Source organism: Oncorhynchus masou, chromosome 11 (genome assembly GCF_036934945.1).
Source record: "Oncorhynchus masou masou isolate Uvic2021 chromosome 11, UVic_Omas_1.1, whole genome shotgun sequence".
NCBI classification, from domain to species: domain Eukaryota; kingdom Metazoa; phylum Chordata; class Actinopteri; order Salmoniformes; family Salmonidae; genus Oncorhynchus; species Oncorhynchus masou.
This window is the reverse complement of record NC_088222.1, coordinates 33294604-33311665: the sequence shown is the minus strand read 5'-3', so window position 1 is coordinate 33311665 and position 17062 is coordinate 33294604. Positions and strand designations below refer to the sequence as shown.

Here is a 17062-nt window from a genome sequence, read left to right as displayed (position 1 = left end):
TGCAGCTATCACACAATAAAATGGTGTAAATAAATGTATGACAATAATAGCAATTCTTATTAGACTGAATCAAAAACGTTGATCTTTATTTGTAATCATTTTTACAAGAAAGAACACAGTCTTAGATCAAAGCAGGTTGCCTAACAGTTAAGAGCGTTCGGCCAGTAACCGAAAGGTCACTGGTTTCGAATCGCCAAGCCGACTAGGTAAAAAAATCTGAAGATGTGCCCTTCAGCAAGGCACTTAACCCTAATTGCTCCTGTAAGTCGCATTGGATAAGATCATCTGCTAAATGAGACAAATGTAACTGTATTTACATTCAGTTCTGTAATTTACATAACCAGTTGCATAAACATTTTAAAAAATGACCTATACATGAATTCAAATCACAAAAAACTTGAAACTTAGTTTCAACTAAGTGTTTTGGTGCATACTAAATCTAATGATTCCCTCAAACTTGCAATGGTCATTGATCAACTTTATACAGCCAAAATAAGTGGTTTCAAGTCAACATATCAAACATCCAATAAGTAAGAGGTCAGCTCGTCACAAATGCTGAAGAGACTACAATTTATACAAGAACAAGTCAACAGGCTGGCATTCTTGCTCATTAGGGTCATGAAATTAATTGGATTTAACTTTCATTGTGAGGGTACATCTTAACGTAACTATCAACCATAAAGTCCAGGTCATGTCTGGCATTATAATGTATGTTTAGAAATGCCAGACTCTTGGAATCTGTGTTTGTCAGGTGTGTTCTGCAGGTACACCTGAAAACGTTTACGAAAAGCATTGCCGTCGACATCCTCAAGGCCCAGGACTGGCAGGTTGCTGAGCACCCTCAAGAATGCAAGCACATCGGGGAAGAACTTCACTTCAGCAAAACTGCAGCGTCTCATGGACGGTGAAGGGCAGGGTCACCTTGCCCCTATGCTTCCACTTCACCCTCCAGCAGTGAAGCTCAGCAGGGGGAGTGTCTGCGTTGGGAAGGTCGTTCCTGTACATCTCCACGTTGTTATCTTCAGACATGTTGAATTTCAGCTGCCCCATGACAGCAGGGACGAGCGTCAAATATCTCAGGGCGATAAGATGGTTCTCAGAGAAGAGGTTGTTCAGTTCTTTGATGACCTGACTCACCACTGGGGCAGTCAGGTGCTCTTTGAAGTAGCTCTCGGGCTGGATTTCTGTTCCAGCTTCTGGGCGGTGCTTTCTCAAGTAGGTTAACAGCCTCTTCGAACCAGAAATCATGATACACCTCAATGTTATCCAAGACCTCGTTCAGCAAGTGGAACACAGCGGTCAAGCTGCTTGCAGCAAAGTAGACAGCTATCGTAGGCCTTTGCAAGTTCTTGCCGAAGGCTGTTGTGAATGACATGGTGTTTTTCAGTACAACCAACGCTGCAACAAACTCAAAATCAGCCAGAGCCTCTGATATCTCCAAGGCATCATGTGTGTCTTGGTTATTCCACCTCAGATCTTCATCGTCATGAACACTATCTACGCAGAGCAGTAGAGATTCCACGACGTCGACTGCCACCTCAAATGTATCATGCCTCATTGTCCAATTGGTATGGCAGGCCTCTTTCAGATCACTGGCCTTCTCTTCATTGCCCTGATAGAAAATGGAGATGGCATTCTCCAACTCTAATTGCAGTGAAGGTGACTTGTTGAAAAAATAATCAATATTCTTGAAAGTAGACATGACAATCTGAATGCCTGTCAAAGCCACTCCACTTGCAATGGCGTTCATTTCGCAAGAATGCACACAGGAGCTTAAGTGGGCCTGCCCTCTGCAGTAGTCCATATTCAAGCCCCATTTTTTTGTCACCTCAGTCAGCAGCCTCTCCATCAGGGTCTCCTCTCCCTCAAAAGGAAGGAATCCCACAAACTTCTCCCGCAAGCAGTTGGCCTGGTTAAAAAAAACATAAGAATATGGGGATATGGCACTCACCTCATTCGGGTACTCCAACAATGCCTGGAAGTTGCTTGGCGTGAGACCGTCGCACTCCTGCACCTCCTCAGTATGTCTATTCAGAGGTATGTTCTGTTTCCCCAACACCAGAAGAACTTCAAATAGTGATTTGAGATATTCTCTGTGCTTCTTCTCCTCAGAGGTCAGCTGGGGGGGTGGTTTATCTCAGAGTCATCTTGGCCTTCACCATCATCTTTGCTAGTCTTTGATTGGTCCACAGAGTCCTCTATAGGAAAATAAAGTAATATTGATTAAAAATAAGATTAGTGTAACTTTTTGCTTATGTGGGTCCTGTGATATTTTTTATTTAACCTTTATTTAACCAGGTAGGCTACTTGAGAACAAGTTATCATTTACAACTGCGACCTGGCCAAGATAAAGCATAGCAGTGTGAACAGATAACACAGAGTTACACATGGAGTAAACAATTAACAAGTCAATAACACAGTAGAAAAAAAAAAGTCTATATACATTGTGTGCAAAAGGCATGAGGAGGTAGGCGAATAATTACAATTTTGCAGATTAAGACTGGAGTGATAAATTATCAGATGGTCATGTACAGGTAGAGATACTGGTGTGCAAAAGAGCAGAAAAGTAAATAAATATAAACAGTATGGGGATGAGGTAGGTAAATTGGGTGGGCTATTTACCGATAGACTATGTACAGCTGCAGCGATCGGTTAGCTGCTCAGATAGCAGATGTTTAAAATTGGTGAGGGAGATAAGTCTCCAACTTCAGCGATTTTTGGAATTTGTTCCAGTCACAGGCAGCAGAGAACTGGAACGAAAGGCAGCCAAATGAGGTGTTGGCTTTAGGGATGATCAGTGAGATACACCTGCTGGAGCGCTTGCTACGGGTGGGTGTTGCCATCGTGACCAGTGAACTGAGATAAGGCGGAGCTTTACCTAGCATGGACTTGTAGATGACCTGGAGCCAGTGAGTCTGGTGACGAATATGTAGCGAGGACCAGCCGACTAGAGCATACAGGTCGCAGTGGTGGGTGGTATAAGGTGCTTTAGTAACAAAACGGATGGCACTGTGATTACTCAGCAAACTGGATGCAGTTTGCTGAGTAGAGTATTGGAAGCTATTTTGTAGATGACATCGCCGAAGTCGAGGATCGGTAGGATAGTCAGTTTTACTAGGGTAAGTTTGGCGGCGTGAGTGAAGCAGGCTTTGTTGCGGAATAGAAAGCCGATTCTAGATTTGATTTTAGATTGGAGTTTACAGTCTAGCCAGACACCTAGGTACTTAGATGTCCACATATTCTAGGTCGGAACCATCCAGGGTGGTGATGCTAGTCGGGCGTGCGGGTGCAGGCAGCAAACGGTTGTAAAGCATGCATTTGGTTTTACTAGCGTTTAAGAGCAGTTGGAGGCAACGGAAGGAGTGTTGTATGGCATTGAAGCTCGTTTGGAGGTTAGATAGCACAGTGTCCAAGGAAGGGCCAGAAGTATACAGAATGGTGTCGTCTGCGTAGAGGTGGATCAGGGAATCACCCGCAGCAAGAGCAACATCATTGATATATACAGAGAAAAGAGTCAGCCCGAGAATTGAACCCTGTGGCACCCCCATAGAGACTGCCAGAGGACCAGACAACATGCCCTCCGATTTGACACACTGAACTCTGTCTGCAAAGTGGTTGGTGAACCAGGCAAGACAGTCATTAGAAAAACCGAGGCGACTGAGTCTGCCGATAAGAATATGGTGATTGACAGAGTTGAAAGCTTTGGCCAGGTCGATGAAGACGGCTGGACAGTACTGTCTTTTATCGATGGCGGTTATGATATCGTTTAGTACCTTGAGCGTGGCTGAGGTGCACCCGTGACCGCCTCGGAAACCAGATTGCACAGCAGAGAAGGTACGGTGGGATTCGAGATGGTCAGTGACCTGTTTGTTGACTTGACTTTCGAAGACCTTAGATAGGCAGGATGGATATAGGTCTGTAACAGTTTGGGTCCAGGGTGTCTCCCCCTTTGAACAGGGGGATGACTGCGTCAGCTTTCCAATCCTTGGGGATCTTAGACGATATGAAAGAGAGGTTGAACAGGCTGGTAATAGGGGTTGCGACAATGGCGGCGGATAGTTTCAGAAATAGAGGGTCCAGATTGTCAAGCCCAGCTGATTTGTATGGGTCCAGGTTTTGCAGGTCTTTCAGAACATCTGCTATCTGGATTTGGGTAAAGGAGAAGCTGGAGAGGCTTGGACGAGTAGCTGCGGGGGGGGAAGCTGTTGGCCCGAGGTTGGAGTAGCCAGGAGGAAGGCATGGCCAGCCATTGAGAAATGCTTGTTGAAGTTTTCGATAATCATGGATTTAATCGGTGGTGACCGTATTACCTAGCCTCAGTGATAGGGCATTGTCTCATGATGAAAAGGGAAATACATCCATACTAGTCATTCAATTTAAACCTAGAAAATTATTGCATTGCAAAGCATTCAGAAAGTATTCAGACTCCTTGACTTTATCCACATTTTATGCTACAGCTTTATTCTAAAATTGAAATAATCCCCCCCTCAATTTACACCCAATTCCCCATAATGACAAAGGGAAAAGAGGTTATATTTTTTGTTGTTGATGTATTACAAATAAAAAATAGCATATTTAAATAAGTATTCAGACCCTTTGCTATGAGACTCGAAATTAAGCTCAGGTGCATCGTTTCCTTTGATCCTCCTTGGTGTTACTGCAACTTTATTGGAGTCCACCTGTGGTAAATTCAATTGATTGGACATTATTTGGAAAGGCACAAACCTGTCTATATAAAGGTCCCACAGTTGACAGTGCATGTGAGAGCAAAAACCAAGCCATGAGGTTTAAGGAATTGTCCATAGAGCGCAGAGACAAGATTGTGTCGAGGCACAGATCTGGGGAAGGGTACCAAAAAAAATCTGCAGATTTGAAGGTCCCCAAGAACACAGTGGCCTCCATCATTCCTAAATGTAAGAAGTTTGGAACCACCAAGACTCTTCCTAGAGCTGGTCACCAGGCCAAACTGAGCAATCAGTGGAGAAGGGCATTGGTCAAAGAGGTGACCAAGAACCTTATGGTCACTCTGACAGAGCTCCAGATTTCCTCTGGAGATGGGAGAACCTTCCAGAAGGACAATCATCTCTGCAGCACTCCACCAATCAGGCCAATACAGTGGCCAGATGGAAGCCACTCCTCAGTGAAGGGCACATGACAGCACGCTTAGAAGTTGCCAAAAGGCACCTAAAGGATCATGAAAAACAAGATTATCTGGTCTGATGAAACCAAGATTGAACTCTTTAGCCTGAATGCCAAGCATCACGTCTGGAGGAAACCTGGCACCATCCCTACGGTGAAACACGGTGGTGGTGGCAGCATAATCATCATGCTATGGGCATGTTTTTCAGTGGCAGGGAGACAAGTCAGGATTGAGGGAAAGATGTACGGAGCAAAGTACAGAGAGCTCCTTGATAAAAACCTGCTCCAGAGTGCTCAGGACCTCAGACAGGGGTGAAGGTTCACCTTCCAACAGGACAACACAGGAGTGGCTTTGGGACAAGTCTCTGATTGTCCTTGAGTGGCCCATCCAGAGCCCGGACTTGAACCAATCTAACATTTCTGGAGAGATCTGTAAATAGCTGTACAGCGACGCTCCCCATCCAACCTGACAGAGCTTGAGAGAATCTGCAGAGAAAGAAGGGGAGAAACTCCTCAAATACAGGTGTGCCAAGCTTGTAGCGTCATACCCAAGAAGACTCAAGGCTGTAATCGAGCGGTCGCATCTACACTTCGGTCCGCAGGTAGTATAACTTTTCATTACATTTCATTATAGTACAACGGTTTGATTTGTCTAATCTTAGCAATTTCTTCTTAGCTAGCTACATAGCCGTTTTTGTATCAAAGATAATTGCGTAATTATCGTATTTCGTCGTCCTAACGTAGTCTACACTGCTATCTGCCCAGCAGCTAGCTAACGTCTACCGTCTACTAGCACTGTAGAAACTATTACACTCAACTGAACGACTCGATTAGTGTAGTGTTAGCTAGCTACATAGTTGTCTTTGCTGTCTTCGTATCCAAGATAATTGTGTAGTTTAGAGTGTGTAGACAGAGTGATTTTCTTCATTTACCGAGGTTAGCTAGCCAGCTATTTGTCGTCCTTAACGTAGGAGATACTGCTAGCTAGCTAGCCAACAGCTAGCCAACGGCTACCGAATTAAACTTCAACAACCCGGTCAACATCCCGCTTCGCTCCACAGGTAGTATCACATTTTCATTTCACTTCATTACAGTACAACGGTTTGATTTGTTTGATCGTAGCTAGCTAGCTACATAGCCGTCTTTGTATCTAAGACAATTGTGTAGTCTAGAGCGATTTTCTAGGTTAGCTAGCCAGCTATTGTCGTTCTTTTAACGTAACGTAATCAACACTGCTAGCTAGCCAGCTAGCCCCCGAATAGCAGCACTGTAGAAACTATTACACTCGACGGAACGACTTGATTAGTGTAGTGTCAACAACGCAGCCACTGCCAGCTAGCCTACTCCAGCAATACTGTATCATTTCAATCATTTTAGTCAATAAGATTCTTGCTACGTAAGCTTAACTTTCTGAACATTCGAGACGTGTAGTCCACTTGTCATTCCAATCTCCTTTGCATTAGCGTAGCCTCTTCTGTAGCCTGTCAACTATGTGTCTATCTATCCCTGTTCTCTCCTCTCTGCACAGACCATACAAACGCTCCACACCACGTGGCCGCGGCCACCCTAATCTGGTGGTCCCAGCGCGCACGACCCACGTGGAGTTCCAGGTCTCCGGTAGCCTCTGGAACTGCCGATCTGCGGCTGAGTTCATCTCAGCCTATGCCTCCCTCCAGTCCCTCGACTTCTTGGCACTGACGGAAACATGGATCACCACAGATAACACTGCTACTCCTACTGCTCTCTCTTCGTCCGCCCACGTGTTCTCGCACACCCCGAGAGCTTCTGGTCAGCGGGGTGGTGGCACCGGGATCCTCATCTCTCCCAAGTGGTCATTCTCTCTTTCTCCCCTTACCCATCTGTCTATCGCCTCATTTGAATTCCATGCTGTCACAGTTACCAGCCCTTTCAAGCTTAACATCCTTATCATTTAATCGCCCTCCAGGTTCCCTCGGAGAGTTCATCAATGAGCTTGATGCCTTGATAAGCTCCTTTCCTGAGGACGGCTCACCTCTCACAGTCCTGGGCGACTTTAACCTCCCCACGTCTACCTTTGACTCATTCCTCTCTGCCTCCTTCTTTCCACTCCTCTCCTCTTTGACCTCACCCTCTCACCTTCCCCCCTACTCACAAGGCAGGCAATACGCTCAACCCCATCTTTACTAGATGCTGTTCTTCCACTAACCTCATTGCAACTCCCCTCCAAGTCTCCGACCACTACCTTGTATCCTTTTCCCTCTCGCTCTCATCCAACACTTCCCACACTGCCCCTACTCGGATGGTATCGCGCCGTCCCAACCTTCGCTCTCTCTCCCCCGCTACTCTCTCCTCTTCCATCCTATCATCTCTTCCCTCTGCTCATACCTTCTCCAACCTATCTCCTGATTCTGCCTCCTCAACCCTCCTCTCTTCCCTTTCTGCATCCTTTGACTCTCTATGTCCCCTATCCTCCAGGCCGGCTCGGTCCTCCCCTCCCGCTCCGTGGCTCGACGACTCATTACGAGCTCACAGAACAGTGCTCCGGGCAGCCGAGCGGAAATGGAGGAAAACTCGCCTCCCTGCGGACCTGGCATCCTTTCACTCCCTCCTCTCTACATTTTCCTCCTCTGTCTCTGCTGCTAAAGCCACTTTCTACCACTCTAAATTCCAAGCATCTGCCTCTAACCCTAGGAAGCTCTTTGCCACATTCTCCTCCCTCCTGAATCCTCCTCCCCCCCCCCCTCCTCCCTCTCTGCAGATGACTTCGTCAACCATTTTGAAAAGAAGGTCGACGACATCCGATCCTCGTTTGCTAAGTCAAACGACACCGCTGGTTCTGCTCACACTGCCCTACCCTGTGCTCTGACCTCTTTCTCCCCTCTCTCTCCAGATGAAATCTCGCTTCTTGTGACGGCCGGCCGCCCAACAACCTGCCCGCTTGACCCTATCCCCTCCTCTCTTCTCCAGACTATTTCCGTAGACCTTCTCCCTTACCTCACCTCGCTCATCAACTCATCCCTGAACGCTGGCTACGTCCCTTCCGTCTTCAAGAGAGCGAGAGTTGCACCCCTTCTGAAAAAACCTACACTCGACCCCTCCGATGTCAACAACTACAGACCAGTATCCCTTCTTTCTTTTCTCTCCAAAACTCTTGAACGTGCCGTCCTTGGCCAGCTCTCCCGCTATCTCCCTCAGAATGACCTTCTTGATCCAAATCAGTCAGGTTTCAAGACTAGTCATTCAACTGAGACTGCTCTTCTCTGTATCACGGAGGCGCTCCGCACTGCTAAAGCTAACTCTCTCTCCTCTGCTCTCATCCTTCTAGACCTATCGGCTGCCTTCGATACTGTGAACCATCAGATCCTCCTCTCCACCCTCTCCGAGTTGGGCATCTCCGGCGCGGCCCACGCTTGGATTGCGTCCTACCTGACAGGTCGCTCCTACCAGGTGGCGTGGCGAGAATCTGTCTCCTCGCCACGCGCTCTCACCACTGGTGTCCCCCAGGGCTCTGTTCTAGGCCCTCTCCTATTCTCGCTATACACCAAGTCACTTGGCTCTGTCATAACCTCACATGGTCTCTCCTATCATTGCTATGCAGACGACACACAATTAATCTTCTCCTTTCCCCCTTCTGATGACCAGGTGGCGAATCGCATCTCTGCATGTCTGGCAGACATATCAGTGTGGATGACGGATCACCACCTCAAGCTGAACCTCGGCAAGACGGAGCTGCTCTTCCTCCCGGGGAAGGACTGCCCGTTCCATGATCTCGCCATCACGGTTGACAACTCCATTGTGTCCTCCTCCCAGAGCGCTAAGAACCTTGGCGTGATCCTGGACAACACCCTGTCGTTCTCAACTAACATCAAGGCGGTGGCCCGTTCCTGTAGGTTCATGCTCTACAACATCCGCAGAGTACGACCCTGCCTCACACAGGAAGCGGCGCAAGTCCTAATCCAGGCACTTGTCATCTCCCGTCTGGATTACTGCAACTCGCTGTTGGCTGGGCTCCCTGCCTGTGCCATTAAACACCTACAACTCATCCAGAACGCCGCAGCCCGTCTGGTGTTCAACCTTCCCAAGTTCTCTCACGTCACCCCGCTCCTCCGCTCTCTCCACTGGCTTCCAGTTGAAGCTCGCATCCGCTACAAGACCATGGTGCTTGCCTACGGAGCTGTGAGGGGAACGGCACCACAGTACCTCCAGGCTCTGATCGGGCCCTACACCCAAACAAGGGCACTGCGTTCATCCACCTCTGGCCTGCTCGCCTCCCTACCACTGAGGAAGTACAGTTCCCGCTCAGCCCAGTCAAAACTGTTCGCTGCTCTGGCCCCCCAATGGTGGAACAAACTCCCTCACGACGCCAGGACAGCGGAGTCAATCACCACCTTCCGGAGACACCTGAAACCCCACCTCTTCAAGGAATACCTAGGATAGGATAAAGTAATCCTTCTCACCCCCCTTAAATGATTTAGATGCACTATTGTAAAGTGGCTGTTCCACTGGATGTCAGAAGGTGAATTCACCAATTTGTAAGTCGCTCTGGATAAGAGCGTCTGCTAAATGACTTAAATGTAATGTAAATGTAATCGCTGTTGAAGTTGCTTCAACAACGTAATGAGTAAAGAGTCCGAAAACTTATTTAAATGTGATATTTCAGTTTTATTTTAAATAAATTTGCAAACATTTCTAAAAACCTGTTTTTGCTCTCATTATGGGGTATTGTGTAGATTGAGGAAAAAAATAATTTAATCATTTTAGAATAAGGCTAATGCAACAAAATGTGGAAAAGTCAAGGGGTTTGAATACACTGTACATTGAAACAGCCTCAACATAAGATGCACAACTTACTTTTCCTCAATTTCATTTGCCTTGCTTCATCTTCACTCTGTAGAATATAATAGCAAGAGAGAAACAATAACAAGCCATTTGATTTCAATACAATGAGTATGACTAGAGATTTGTTACATGGAAAAGAAACCCCTACCAGCTCTTTAATCCTCGTGTTGCCTACTTTGTGGCTTATTGAGCTGGCTTGATAAATCAAAGATGGTTGGTGTGGCATTATCCTTCAGCCTTGTCCTGTCGGAACTCTGGAAATATGAACGATTTATTAAACTACCTATTTGATAGGTGTGTGTAGCACTAAATAAGTACACATCTCTGTTCAACTACATCAATTTCAAATGTTAAACGTTTCAGCTAGGACAAATGCCAAGCAAATTGCATCAGTGTCACTTACTGCTTTACAAATCACGGATGGTTCAAATTGCTTAGCACAAAGTCTGCAGTGTCTGTTCAGCTGGTCAGGTGTTTTATCTTCAAGATCATTGCCATGACAGTTTTCCACCCACTGCTTGCATCTGTGCACAACAGACAAAACAAACCTCTCATTCATACATTTAGCTTCATTGAATGAGATTGAACATTAAGAACGAGTTATTCAAACACTGACGTCAGTGACCAATAAGAAAAACGACCCTCTCTGACTAAAACATTTGGTATCACTAGCAAGCAGCTTGCTGTATGTTTTAATAACGTACTGATTTGCAAACCCCAAAAGTCTGGTTATACAATTATTCTGCAAGCATGCTGCAAAACTAGCTACAAGCTAGCCAAATAGCTTGCACAGTGCACATATTTAGCTGACAACTAACGTTAGTTAGCTTAATGTGCAAAGTCAAGCATGGAAGACAGTCTTAACGTACCTTTCAGTGTCCATTGGAAACCTGAAGAATAGCAATGCTGACCGATTACTTTTTATGGTGCAATTTGGAGCTGCGACATGGTTTGCTTATGCTAGTATAATGCTTTTCAAAAGTAATTTACTTCAATATTAATTTATCCAGAAATTAGTAAAGAATGGACTCGCACGCAACAGTGCTTTATGTAGCCTGGAGGAATCAACGCGACGCGCGATTAAATCACGACCTTCCCACAATGCTTTGCTAACATAACTCAGTACGCATGTTTGTCACTATCCTGTTCATATCACCTCATGGTTCCAATACTGATATTAGCTTTCCTTGCGCCCTTCGGATCAACACATGCCTGCACAATTATCCACACAAGACATTTCAAAGGAGTTTTGACGTGGTTCATGTTTGGCCCTCCGAAACTCGTTAGCCAGGTATAGGACAGTATTTTCTAACTTACCATGTCCCTATTTGACTAAAATTACAGTCCAACAGAAGGGAAGTTGGATCCAGTGAGTAATCAATGAATACATTTCTTTGTTAAGGTATGTTATTGCATGATTTCCCATGTCAAAGGCAATAATTCCACCAGAGAACCATTTTGGTATAATTTTATTGAATAGTGTCACTTTTCCTGGATGTACAACACACATTTCTTTATTTCCTACCAGATGATTTGAAGGTGATAAAAGGTGTGCTGTATGTAATTTATCTATGGTAAAACCTAGTGATAGATAAATGATCAACTCTGCATTAAAATAAACAATACATTCATAAAACAAACACAGTAAGACAGCAGAGAGAATGCATACAGCAAATAAAAGTGAAGGTGTAGCAGATCAAGCTATGGCAAATGTCCCTTCTTTATGAGAAGTACCAACAGAAAACAAAAGGCATGCCAAATTGAGGCACCCAGTCTTATTGTATTAGTAAATCTTGCCACACAAAGCCCATATTATCACAATTTGGATTAACAACCATTATGGATGGTAAGACAGCAAATAATCTATTTTCATTATTTTAAAACCCCTTTGTAAAGTGCCCATCAGTTCCATATTCTTTCTATTCATTTTCAGGCATCCTCATCCCACTCATCCAAAGACTCAGATCCTCTCCAGGTCTTTGGGATGGTCAGGCAGGTCCTCCAGGAGAGCAGGGTTCCTCCTGTAGATGTAAGCGCTGGCATCGTCGTCCAGATTCACCAGCTCTGCCAGTGAGGACACACAGGTGTCGTGGTCTGTCAGCATCCCAGGCAGGTGGGATGACTTGCGCTGGATACGACAGGAACGACGGACTGGTGTCAGGAACTTCAGATCCTTGATGGTGTTTTTTCGCTTGGAACCACTTGCACATGCTTCAGTGTTGATTGTTCTCTTAACACTAGAAGGGGAAAGATAGACAGAATTGTGTGGTTAGTTGACAGCCATGTTTAGTTTAATATACATTTCAATATAGAGATGTGAAGTAGTGATGTTCTCCATGACCTCCAGTATTTCCAATAATTGTATGGAAGTGATTTTAAAATAGGTATTTAAGATAAGAAATATCACCTTTGAAGGTATGGAGTTGTCTTCAGATTGTATTTCACTATGGAGGCTCCCTCTGGTGTAGTCTCCATCAAGCATTCGTCATCATAATCACTATCAACTTCCTCAATATAACCCTTCCTTACTTTCTGCTCTGAAGCGCCCTCTCCTACTTCACTTTTCACTTCCTCAGACCTGTCAAAATTATTCTCAGCAAACTCTTTCCTCTCTTCAAATCCATTATTTGTCTCAACCTCCACAATTTTCTCTTCAGATTCCTTTTTCTCAAGTGGCTCTAAAAGAAAAGAAGAACACACCAATGAATAACACATGAATAAAGTTCACATGATAAAATGTTACTCTTACATGATTTGAACCTTCCAGTTGCATGGTTTGAATCAGGCAGATGATGCCAAGTGAGCAAGTAAATTTGACTGTTTGCTGTGAATGTAAATGCACTGACCACAAAAACTTGCTGAGGGCGTCTCCAATGCCTCCAAAGCATCACAAAGGTTGACCACAACCTGTGATAAGACAAGACAGTGGTGGTTAGGTTATATTTAAGAATTTTGATGAATAAAATTACAGTACCAAAAAAATTAATTACTAAACAAAGAATGTTTCTTACATCATTCATTTGAACCTCTGGATCAATAGGGAGAAAATATGTATCAGAGTTGTCAAGCAAGTCCAGCGTCGTGTTCATTATCAATGGAGTTGAAGCACAGGCTGCATCCTGCTCAGGGACCACCTGGTCATTTTTAGGCCGAACAGTCGGTTCAGGCTCAGGACCAGGTTGTTGTGACGTCTGATCAGAGAAATGAGGCTCAACATTGGTCTTTTGTGTTGAGAAGGCTGTGGATACTGCGTGGACTTCAGGCTCGGGCTGCACAACTGGTTTATACTTTGGGAGTGCCACTGCCGATATGGGAGGCCTTTTCAGAGTCTTTCCCTTGGATGCCAGCCACTCCGCCAGCTTTGCTCTGGCAATCAATGATTAAAAACATCAGTTAAAACCAGTGGTGGAAAAAGTATCCAATTGTCATACTTGAGTAAAAATAATAAGATAACTTAATAGAAAATGACAAGTAAAAGAGAAAGTCACTCAGTAAAATACTACTTGAGTAAAATGTAAAAGTATTTGGTTTTAAATACTACTTGAGTAAAATGTAAAAGTATTTGGTTTTAAATATATATATATATAGCTCCAAAAAATTAAGGGAACACTTAAACAACACAATGTAACTCTAAGTCAATCACACTTCTGTGAAATCAAACTGTCCAATTAGGAAGCAACACTGATTGACAATAAATTTCACATGCTGTTGTGCAAATGAAATAGACAACAGGTGGAAATTATAGGCATTTAGCAAGACACCCTTAATAAAGGAGTGGTTCTGCAGGTGGTGACCACAGACCACTTCTCAGTTCCTATGCTTCCTGGCTGATGTTTTGGTCACTTTTGAATGCTGCCAGTGCTTTCACACTAGTGGTAGCATGAGACGGAGTCTACAACCCACACAAGTGACTCAGGTAGTGCAGCTCATCCAGGATGGCACATCAATGCGAGCTGAGGCAAGGATTGCTGTGTCTGTCAGCGTAGTGTTCAGAGCATGGAGGCGCTAAAAGGAGAGAGGCCAGTACATCAGGAAACAGACTCCATGAGGGTGGTATGAGGGCCCGATGTCCACAGGTGGGGGTTGTGCTTACAGCCCAACACTGTGCAGGACGTTTGGCATTTGCCAGAGAACACCAAGATTGGCAAATTCGCCACTGGCGCCCTGTGCTCTTCACAGATGGAAGCAGATTCACGCTGAGCACATGTGACAGAGTCTGGAGACGCCGTGGAGAGTGTTCTGCTGCCTGCAACATCCTCCAGCATGACCGGTTTGGCGGTGGGTCAGTCATAGTATGGGGTGGCATTTCTTTGGGGGGCCCGCCAGAGGTAGCCTGACTGCCATTAGGTACCGAGATGAGATCCTCAGACCCCTTGTGAGACCATATGCTGGTGCGGTTGGCCCTAGGTTCCTCCTAATGCAAGACCTCATGTGGCTGGAGTGTGTCAGCAGTTCCTGCAAGAGGAAGGCATTGATGCTATGGACTGGCCCGCCCATTCCCCAGACCTGAATCCAATTGAGTACATCATGTCTCGCTCCACCCACCAACGCCACGTTGCACCACAGATTGTCCAGGAGTTGGCGGATGCTTTAGTCCAGGTCTGGGAGGAGATCCCTCAGGAGACCATCCGCCACCTCATCAGGAGCATGCCCGGGCGTTGTAGGGAGGTCATACAGGCACGTGGAGGCCACACACACGACTGAGTCTCAATTTGACTTGTTTTAAGGACATTACATCAAAGTTGGATCAGCCTGTAGTGTGGTTTTCCACTTTAAATTTTGAGTGTCACTCCAAATTCAGACCTCCATGGGTTGATAAATTTGATTTCCATTGATAATTTGTGTGATTTTGTTGTCAGCACATTCAACTATGTAAAGAAAAAAGTATTTAATAAGTATATTTCATTCAGATCTAGGATGTGTTATTTTAGTGTTCCCTTTATTTTCTTGAGCAGTAATATATTTATACTAAAAACGGCACAAGTAAAAAAAAAAAAAATAAAGAAAAATGAATTTACACATAACCGGGGACACACTACAACACCATTTACAAACAAAGCATGTGTTTATTGATTGACCAGATCAGAGGCAGTAGGGATGACCAGTGATGTTGTCTTGATAAGTGTATGAATTGGACCATTTTCCTGACCCATTAAGATTTCAAAATGTAATGGGCACTTTTGCGGGTCAGGGAAAATGCATGGAGTAAATAGTACATTATTTTCTTTAGGAATGCAAAATTAAGTTGTCAAAAATATAAATAGTAAAGTAATGTACAGATACCCCAAAAAACTACTTTAGTACTTTAAAGTAGTTTTACTTAAGTACTTTACACCACTGGTTACAACTATTTTGAGCAGTTGACAAAAGTACCAAAAATATCAGTTATTGGACAATTCAAGAATGTTAAACAAAAATTACAAACCTTTTCTCTTCAGCAGTCTCTGTGTTAGCCCTGTACTGGCTTAGGGTGCTGGCAACCGGAGGCTTGCGAACTTTGTCAGTTGTCATCTTAGGCTTGGTTCTCTGTGGCAGCTCTTTCCCCTTTGATGTCATGGCAGACCTATTGGAACTTTGGAGAGCTGTGGTATGTAGAGCCATACTGGCAGGAGGGACTGCAGAGCAAAAGCCTGTTGGACGGCATGTGGCTGGGCACTTGGAGACTGGAGGAGGCCCATTGGACACAGACTTGGATTTTGAGGGTTGACATATTTGAGGGGGCTTGAACATGGAACGCTGAGGCAAGTCAGCAACAGCTTTGGGCCTGATCTTTGTCAAATTCCCAGGCTTTAGGCTTTCAACTTTGGGTGCCGAGGTCTTGGTAGCAGCTTTGCTTTCTACCCCTCCCTCCAGGCCACTAGGCTTCCTGAAAGAGCTTATTTTGGATTGGACAACCTTGCCTTTGTAGGTGCCAGGGACAGGTTTAGCTGGGACGGTAGCTGGCTCTGAGGCCTCTGCAACCAGTTTTCTCTGTCTGACAGCCTGTTTGGTGAGTAAGGTTTGGCTGAAAGTGTTGCGTCTCTTTGTATCGCCAGCTGTTGCCATCTTGACCTTCTTCAGAGCATCTTCTCCCTTTCCCAAGTCCTCCTTTTTATTGCTCTTGGAATGCAGAGGGGCAGATGGAGCTGCCACGGTTTTAGTAGGAGCAGCTCTGGTAATAAAGGACTTAGTGGGTCCACTTGCTGGTCTGGCATTCTCTTTGTTACCCTAATAATAGCAGACAGGACAAAGAAACAAGAAATAATACATTGTACAAAAAAGTAGTAGGCCTAACAGAAAAAAGGAAAAAAGAGCTACATTACCTTTTTGAAGTTGGTGTTCTTTCGTGTAACTGTATCCATTGTCATTGGTGTCACAAATGGCAGACCCCCTAAATATTTACAAATATACTTGTTCAGTAACAGAGCTTGAATACATAGTTAAAAAGCCAGGGAACAACATGTGTTTTACAAAGGAATTCAGCTTGTATAACGTTAGCTAGCTACTAAAATGTCTTCCCTGTTTAGTCATCTATATGGCTAGTTACCCACCTAACTAGCAGCGTAGCCTCTAGTAGTAGTAATAATACATCTTTGATATTAGTATTGTTAGATAGCTAGCCGAAAGCCGTTTTTTCGACCACGTTGGCTTGCAAAACGTAGATTAAACTGGCTAAATGTATAGTACGTTAGCTAGCTGGAAACCTTCAAAATACGGGTGTCAATTTCAATAGCAAAGTAGATAACAATTTCAAATCGCGCTTACCTTCTGATTCAATGTATTGTAGACAAAAATAAAAACCGCCAGCTAAAACGTCCCTCGCAAAACAAACCCCGATTCAACATTGGCGCTGTATTACGGAAAATGAGATTGGTCGAGATGTTGTCGGGAAAACTCAATTTAGCCAATCGAATGTCTCGAGATTAGGTCATAGGAGAATTTGGAGGAGGGTTTGGGCGGGTTCATCTGCGATGAAGGCATACGTCTGTACTTTTGAATGTTTGAACCATAATAGAATTCCTAAAATACTGTCTGACTGCTACACCCAGACCAGAGAGGAAGACAACATTTGATATACCTTGTATAGACTGATTAACGCCCTAACGGTATTCCAACTTCAGAATCA

At 44.7% G+C, this 17062-nt stretch overlaps 1 protein-coding gene, 1 long non-coding RNA gene and 1 pseudogene across 2 annotated transcripts; 1 reads left to right on the top strand and 2 right to left on the bottom strand.

Moving 5' to 3' along the window:
- On the bottom strand, positions 1-5286 carry LOC135547863 (52 kDa repressor of the inhibitor of the protein kinase-like; annotated as a pseudogene).
- Positions 5287-11099: 5813 nt separating this feature from the next.
- On the top strand, positions 11100-12461 carry LOC135548566 (uncharacterized). Its single transcript, XR_010456845.1, has 2 exons — positions 11100-11248; positions 11891-12461. It is a non-coding gene; the product is annotated as an uncharacterized LOC135548566 (long non-coding RNA).
- Positions 11410-16807, bottom strand: LOC135548565 (cytoskeleton-associated protein 2-like). Its single transcript, XM_064978309.1, has 7 exons — positions 16702-16807; positions 16260-16327; positions 15383-16164; positions 12969-13323; positions 12804-12864; positions 12365-12635; positions 11410-12194 (listed from the first exon to the last, which is right to left on the bottom strand). Exons 2-7 carry the CDS (start codon positions 16302-16304, stop codon positions 11918-11920), a joined length of 1791 nt encoding a protein of 596 aa, XP_064834381.1. The 5' UTR covers positions 16305-16327; positions 16702-16807; the 3' UTR covers positions 11410-11917.
- Positions 16808-17062: the final 255 nt, after the last annotated feature.

Coding starts and splice junctions, on each gene's coding strand:
- LOC135548565 (XM_064978309.1), bottom strand. CDS start 16,304: ATGACAATGGATACAGTTACACGAAAGAACACCAACTTCAAAAAG. Junction 12,865..12,968: donor CAGAGGTTCAAATGAATGAT/GTAAGAAACATT, acceptor GTCTTATCACAG/GTTGTGGTCAACCTTTGTGA. Junction 12,195..12,364: donor ACAACTCCATACCTTCAAAG/GTGATATTTCTT, acceptor TTCCCCTTCTAG/TGTTAAGAGAACAATCAACA.